The 7,948-nt window shown below is 39.1% G+C and overlaps 1 protein-coding gene across 1 annotated transcript; it reads left to right on the forward strand.

The window, feature by feature from the left end:
* LOC131327073 (uncharacterized) lies at positions 1-2,724 on the forward strand. Its single transcript, XM_058360069.1, has 2 exons — positions 1-1,249; positions 1,500-2,724. Exons 1-2 carry the CDS (start codon positions 654-656, stop codon positions 2,533-2,535), a joined length of 1,632 nt encoding a protein of 543 aa, XP_058216052.1. The 5' UTR covers positions 1-653; the 3' UTR covers positions 2,536-2,724.
* Positions 2,725-7,948: the final 5,224 nt, after the last annotated feature.

The following is a 7,948-nucleotide window of genomic DNA, read 5'->3' on the forward strand; positions in this document are numbered from 1 at the left end:
CACGTTCAAATGCACCTAATACTGAGAACAAAATTAAGATAATTATACACAGTGACAGTATGATAATGCTGAACCATAAACAAATGGTGGTCCTCCTCAAAACAAATGGTGGTCTTACATGTGAGAATACAAATGCATCGGGAATGCATAAATGACATGTGGACAATCTGGCCTTGTTTGTTTGGGGAATTCAAAACTATCGAGCACGGTCTCCAATAAATTTTCTTTATCTATCTCTTTTCTACTCATTACTTTCAAAAATTTCCTTCAAAACCTAAAACGAACAGGGTGCGTGTGGTCAATTTGCCGACCCCACATGGGTGTTCTATATCGATTTCACACAAATTAAACAACCACACAAATTCGGAGATCTGATTAGAGAAAGTTTCTGGATTTAAATTCCAGGAAAAAATTTCATTTCAAATATCACCAAGAAGGATATAGTTAAAATTTCATGTTCTGTATACCTAAAGAGTACATTATGCACAATTAAAATCGGATAGGCTTTTTATCTACATTTTAAGTAAAAAAAAAAAGCTTTTTGAATCGATAATTTCATATATCTGCCAACGCTGTCTATAATTTCAAAGCACTACCCTACAATACAATTGCTTCTTGATTTCATTGATAAAGAGCAATCTCACTCAACTGAAATGAGTCAGGGGAGGAATAACTATGAGGAAGCACTTCAACTCCTTCCAAAGACCATCTCTGCAAAAAACGGTGAAGGTGCCGGAAAAACAGAATCCATCTCTACTGGTTGCCTTTACAGGGTGCCCGATGAGCTTCGAAAGCTGAATGAAAGCGCCTACACCCCTCGCCTCATCGCTATCGGCCCTTTCCATCAGGATGACAAACACCTCCAGACGCCTATGCAGCAAGTCAAAAAGAGCTACGCAAATCACCTACTTCATCGACTGACTGAAGGAATAGAGGATCCGGGACTAGCCGAGCGGAAAAAGTTCACGTTGTTACAAGAATGTGCAGCTGAAATGAAGATGTCGATGGATGAGGCACAGAAATTCTACGCGGAAGACGTTACGCTGGATGAGGAAATGATGTTGGTCGACGGTTGCTTCATCCTCGAACTGCTCTACAGATTCTACGAGTCAAAGAACATACCCAAATTAGAAGAAGAACAAGAAAAGCCCATCAGAGCATCTACATCATCTTCACCGCTTTTGTCACCCCATTTACAGGTGCCTTCGACAAGACTTTACGCAGAGAAGCTAACAAGGAGAGAGGAAGAGTGAGTCATATTTCTTCTTCTTCTTTTTTTTTTTTGATGGGACAGAGGAAGTAATAGTTTGATCATATTGGGATGCATCATAGTATCTATTATCAAACAATTAGGAAGATAAACTCAAAAAATACAAATTTTATCAGTAATATTGAGTTTAAAAAAGCAGATGGAAAACAATAATTTTGAAGAGAACTTATGTAGTGTATTGTTTGAGTGAAGTGTCTCACTTAAACTTTTTGTCTTGGGCCTCAAATAGAATGACTAGAAGGCAGAGGCCTCTGGGAGGAGAGATAGAAATGAAAATCAGCAGCGGAACAAAAACTAGCGACCCTATTTTTGATAGCAAGCTGACTGCAACTACCGTCCAGAACGACTTGCTACTCCTCGAGAACCAGATCCCTTTCTTTGTGCTTGAGAAATTGTTTCGACTCACTGTGGATCGGATCCCGAATAATCGTCCCCATATGTTTTCACTCACTTATTACGTCTCTCTGTACTTTGGCAACATAATGAGTCCAGAAGAAAGTTCGACAAATAGTAGCGCGGCGGCTACTAGTTGTGGTTCGCCTAGTGACACTGTCCTTTGGATTTCTGGCAACAAAATCATGAAAAGTTCTGAAGAAGATGAAGTTCTAACTAATGCTAGTTACTATCACATCCTTCATAAAATACATGAGGATTACCGTCCACATAATCCAGCTGATCAGATAGAAAACAAAGAACTTAGCGAATTCATGCCTTGTGCATCAGAGCTCGACTATGCAGGAGTCAAGTTTGTGCGCGGTACTGGAAAAGATCTATTGGAGTTCAAGTTTACTGAACCTAAAGGCCCATTCTGGTGGTGTCACAGGGCCCGCTTTGAAATCCCAACTCTAGTGATATGCGACCCCACAGAGCCATTCCTCATAAACCTCATCGCCTTCGAACAGTGTTGCCCGGGGGTTTCACAGCACTTCACGTCCTATGCATTCCTCATGGGCATGCTTGTGAACTCTGACAAAGACGTGGAGTTGCTAAAAAAGGCTGGAGTCCTGCACAACTATTTGGGTGGTAGCGAGGACTCCACCGACCTTTTTGACAACCTGTGCAAGGAAATTGTTCTAGGGGAGTTCTTTTTCGCCGACACGTGCAACAGAGCCACAGAGTATAGTGAGCGTTTTTGGCAGAAGAACTTGAGAGGCGTTAGAAGAACGTACTTCGATCATCCATGGACGCTCATAGCTTTCTGTCTGGGCCTTATCCCTTTTGGCATGACGATGGTTTCGCTCTTGTCAAGAGTTTCCTTTAGTTAACGCAAATAATCATGAATGTGAGCAAATGCACTTCTCATTGATGTTTTTGTGTATTTGCTGACCCATTGATGTTCCTTATTTATTTAGGACTCTGATTTCGATGTTTCGTCTTGCGGTTTTGGATATTCGGACGTAGTTGGTTTTGGTAAATATTTTTTTGGAAGTTAATTGCAAGCGCATTTTGGATTAGTTTCTGGATATCGATCTCCGATGAATAGTTAAGACATCTGCGTTCGTGCTAAAGTAGGAGTCATTACAAGTATGGATGAGGCTAATGCAGACTTTTTGGATCGACTCATGAGCTAAGTCACATATTGAGCGTATGTGTGCGGGTGCCAGAGTGTGAGCGTGAAAGCGGCTTTTCAAAACCTCCCAAACAACTACAATTCGTGAGTGCGAGGATTGAGAGCGGGAGCATGACTAAGCTCAGGAGTCCATGGATCTCCCTCATTACAGCTTCATCACTTAATTGACTAACTAAGAAGTAAGAAACTAGGAGGAGTCGATAATACAATAAACTGAAAGGAACTAAGATTAAATACATTTTTAGCTAAAATATCCGCGCTTATCTATTCGGTTTCCCGCCACACTTGATTGAGGACTTGAAAGTTAAATTGAGTTCGAAACATACCAGTGGATTCCAAGACTTTGAATTTTGCGGCCACGCGTTAAAAAGTTTGCGGCCAAGTGCAAAAGTTTGTGGCAAAGTTTCAAAAGTTTGCGGCCATGTGCAATTCTTTGCAACCAAGTGTAAAAGTTTGCGGCCAAGTTGCAAAAGTTCGCAGCCAAGTGCAATAATTTGGGGCCAAGTTGCAAAACTTTGCAGCCATGTGCAATAGTTCGCGGTCCTGTGCAATAGTTTGCGGCCAAGTGTAAACGTCCGCGGCCATGTGCATAAGTTTGCTGCCAAGTGCAACAATTATGTGCAAAAGATCGCGGCCATGTGCAAAAGTTTGCGACTTTGTTCAAAGTTCACGTTGTTACAAGAATGTGCAACTGAAATGAAGATGTCAATAGACAAGGTACAGAAATGCTACGCAGGAGACGTTACGCTTGACGAGGAAATGATGTTGGTCGATGGTTGCTCATCCTTGTAGCTGCAGGGATATCATAAGTTATAACTAAACTCTCCTCTTGTTCTGCTCCAATGTGGAATAAGCTGTCTGCGCTTTGATTTGCCAATCTGGGAATGTGAGAGATTGTTCCGACTCACATTTTGGATCGGATCCCGAATAATTGCTCCAAGAAGAGGCAAACCCCCGAACCAAAAAAATCAACGAAAGCGTTAATTGAGAAGAACTTGAGAGGCGTTAAAAGAACATACTTTGATCATCCATGGACGTTCATAGCTCTGTCTGGGCTTTATTCCTCTGGGCATGGTCGGTTCTAGGCTAAGACACATGAGGCCCAAGCCTTAAGCACCCCAAAAATGTCCAAAACTATAGCCTCCATTTGTTTTTAGTGCTTATAGTATATATGTGCTGCTATAGGGCTCATTTTTTAGCCCATGAATATATTTTACATAAGGCCCAATGGCCCAGTGAAAATGGAACGGAGGAAAAAACAAAAAAATGAGAATAAAGTTTGATCCCAGCGCTGATCTTTGGGAGAATTATTCAGTGGTGAGTGTATCATTAACAAGATGCATCTTTTCCTCTTAAACGATAAATATTCCCATTGCAAACAAACCCAACAAAATGACAAAGAAGGAATTACACGATAAGTGATAGGATATTAAGAGCCTCATTTTTGAAGATCATCTTACGTCTCCGAAATCTCAGAGCCGGCCCTACCTATGGGCATGCTGGTGGTTTCGCTCTTGTCAAGAGTTTCCTTTAATTAAAACGCGGATAATCATGAATGTGAGCAAATATATGCACTTCTTAATGATTTCGATTTTTTGTCTTGTGGTTTTGGATATTCGGATGTAGTTGGGTTTGGTAAATATTCTTTGGATGTTAATCACAAGCGCATTTTGGATTAGTTTCTGGATGTCGATTTTTGGATTAGCTAGCTTCTGGATATCGATCTCGGATGAACAGCTATGGTTTGGATGTGTCCGGATACCATTGGGATTTGTTTTGTTGGAATGATGAGCTATATTGTTTAATTAATTCATGTTTTCTGGAGTTTGGATGGTACAAGTGAAGACGTTAAGTTTTGATATGTAAATGTGTGACACCATCTAGAGTTTAATTCTTTGGTTGGTTGGCAACTTGGCATGCATAATACAGGCTGAGGTAAAACATTTGCGTTCTTGATTAAGTAGGAGTCATTACAAGTATGGTTGAGGCTAATGCAGACTTTTTTTGATTGACTCAGGAGCTAATTAAGTCACACATTGTGCGTGCCGGTGCCGGTGCAGGTGCGAGAGCACAAACGTGAGCGTAAAGCCACTTTCAAGTTGGAAGGACTAGTGGCTAGGCATGTGCGTTGCACAGGGGTAAAGGAACCCAAGTCCCTCTCTCTTTTCGAAGCATTTGTGCAATGTGAAGTTGAGTTGGTCTGATAGATCAATCCTAAGTCCCTTTCTTTCCCATTAATTCTTTTAAAGAATCGTTTAGTTTGACAGGAGCAAAGGCATATCTAATTTTTACTTATTCCATACCCAATTACTAGGAATTATTTGTGCAACGAGAACCATCTACTTATCTCTTTGTTTTCCATTCTTTTTAATAATCATTCAGTTCCACAGGAGTAAAGGAACCCAAACCCCTCTCTCTTTTAGAAGCATTTGTGCAATATCAGGTTGAATTGGTTTGATAGAATCCCAAGTCCCTTTCTTTTCCATTAGTTCTTTTAAAGAATCGTTGGGTTTCACAGGAGCAAAGGCATATCCAATTTTTACTTATTCCATACCCAATTAATAGGAATCATTTGTGCAACAAGCTACCTTCTTACTTGATTGAACAGACTCTTTTCTTTATTACTTTCTCTTTCTCTGGCTCTAGGGAAGCTACCTCGTTATTGGCTGCATCGAATTACTTTTGACCCCATCGAATTGCACTTGGCCACATCGAATTTGTACCTCTTTTTTTTTTTTTTCTCAGCAAAGATTAATTTTTTTTTAATCAAAGGATGAAAAAACAAACAATAAAAAAATATCCCATATGGTCAATCGTCAATAATTACCGACGACACTTAACCAAGGCCCTGATCAGGCAATGAATGTGATGATCAGAGCATCTCCAGCAGAGGTAAAAATCACCAAACTAGTAAGTATAATTCAACTTTCAAATCCACCTTCTCTATCCACAAATTTGTTACCTCCCACCAACCTTGAAACACCAAATTTATAATATTCTATTCATTTTGTCTTTACCTTTTTTTTTTTCTTTTTAATGTTGGGTTTGCATTTACTTTTTTGTGAAGCAAAATGTTACCATTAATTTTATAATTGAAAGTGAATAATATAATTTTTTTTTAACAGAATTAATTGGTGCGCAGAACTTACAATCTAATGTGTAGGAGTAATTATTATTCGAATGCTGCTATGGAGGCGGGGGGCTGCTGCCCCCTTGGGCAGCAGCGTGCTGCTGTCCCGACTTTCCGGGCTCACTCCGGTCTCGTTTCGATAATCGAAAACGTTCACTTTGTAGAGTTCGTCGAGTAGAATAACTATGTAAAAAATCAGCTTAATTGGATATCATTAAGTACCTGATCGGAACCTTTTTATCTTAAAAAGAATGGATCCGAAACACTGGATCAAATCCACTGTAACCCATGGACCGAGAGTTATATGGGCTCTGATCAGGTACTTAATGATATCCAATTAAGCTGATTTTTTGCATAATTATTCTACTCGACGAGCTCTACAAAGTGAACATTCCCGATCATCGGAGCGAGACCGGAGTGGGCCCGAAAATCCGGGACAGCAGCACGCTGCTGCCCCCTTGGGGCAGCCCCCTGCCTCCGCTGCTACAGGTACAAAGCTTTCTGCACAGACAGCGCGTACAACGCTCGTTTGGGCCCGTTTTGGGTCCAACAAAAATAATCGGAGCCGCTCATTTTGTTCAATATATTTTGCTTAAGGTCCCTGCAAAAAATCAGTTCCATCTGACTTCGATAAGAGCGTTTGCGAAGCGTCCAAAATTGCTTAGAAAAATTTCTAAAGCAATTTTGAATGCTTCGCAAACGCTCTTAACGATGTCGGATGGAGCTGATTTTTTGCAGGGACCTTAAGAAAAATACATTGAACAAATGAGCGGCTCCGATTATCTTTGTTGGACCCGAGACGAGCCCAAATGAGCGCTGTACACGCTATCTGTACAGAAAGTTGCTGTACCAGCAGCATTTTGGTTATTATTCAGTGGGGGAAGAGAGAGAGAGACACACAATGCACGCGTGCTTATGCCCAATACAACCGTGAGTTTGCCCCTCAAAATACTTCAATCTATCGATAAATGAGAAAAAATATCTTACTCACATAAATGTTCTTAGTAAAAGTTCAGAAGTACAAATTAAAACAATATTGCTCCCTCCGTTCCCAAATAATAGTCAAGTAGTTTATTTTGGGATGTTCCTTGATAAGTGTTTATTTTGAATAATTAATGGGTAAAAATGTATACAATTATTATTTTGTCCTTTTGAAAAATTAATGGCTAAAGAGTTAATAGGTAAAAGTGGAGGATAATGATGAAAAATGAAAGTAAAAATTGATGTGAACAGTACAATGATGATGTTTCCTTAAGGGAGTATCACTTAAAAATGAACGAAGGGAATAACAGCAATATTTCATGAGAGCTATTTTGTTCACACTCGCCCAATTGGATGCATAAGGGTAACTTCACTTACATTCGGTGAGCCATGTTACGGAACCTGACTTGATGATTAAACTCTTTTAGTATTTTGTATAAAATGATTTGTTAGGAAATTATAAAAAATTAGCTCAATTGGATAGAAGTAAGTGCTTAATCAAAATTTTTAATTCTTGGGAGTAGAATATCCGGTCCGTTACACTGAAATTTAAAAATGTTGTGTTTCTATTTCAAAAATTCAAACTTTTTTATATAATTAAAAGAACTCGTTGATATCTAGTATCTTGTTGGAAAACAATTAATTTTTTTGGAACCAAAATGCATTGTTTCCGGCTCTCGTCTGGTAGACCAGACTATCGTTTTAGGACAAAAGGAGTATTTAATACCAAAAAAGTACATGTGTTCTAAATTTAAGCAATTCGTTTGTTTGATAATTTATGTTAACTGTCCTAATAAGTATGAGTTTTTTACCTAATTCTGATTTTTTTTTTGATTAAAGTGCATGTAGGATGTACCTCATCAACTGGCTACTTCGCAATAGTTATGTGATGTGTGAGAAAATTAACTTTTTATGAGTAACAGAAGAATAAACTTATTACTACTATAATTAATTTTGTACGGGATAAATGAAATTACTAGGAAATTAATGCAAACCA

Source organism: Rhododendron vialii, chromosome 5a (genome assembly GCF_030253575.1).
Source record: "Rhododendron vialii isolate Sample 1 chromosome 5a, ASM3025357v1".
NCBI lineage: Eukaryota > Viridiplantae > Streptophyta > Magnoliopsida > Ericales > Ericaceae > Rhododendron > Rhododendron vialii.

Coding starts and splice junctions, on each gene's coding strand:
- LOC131327073 (XM_058360069.1), top strand. CDS start 654: ATGAGTCAGGGGAGGAATAACTATGAGGAAGCACTTCAACTCCTTCCA. Junction 1,250..1,499: donor CTAACAAGGAGAGAGGAAGA/GTGAGTCATATT, acceptor GGCCTCAAATAG/AATGACTAGAAGGCAGAGGC.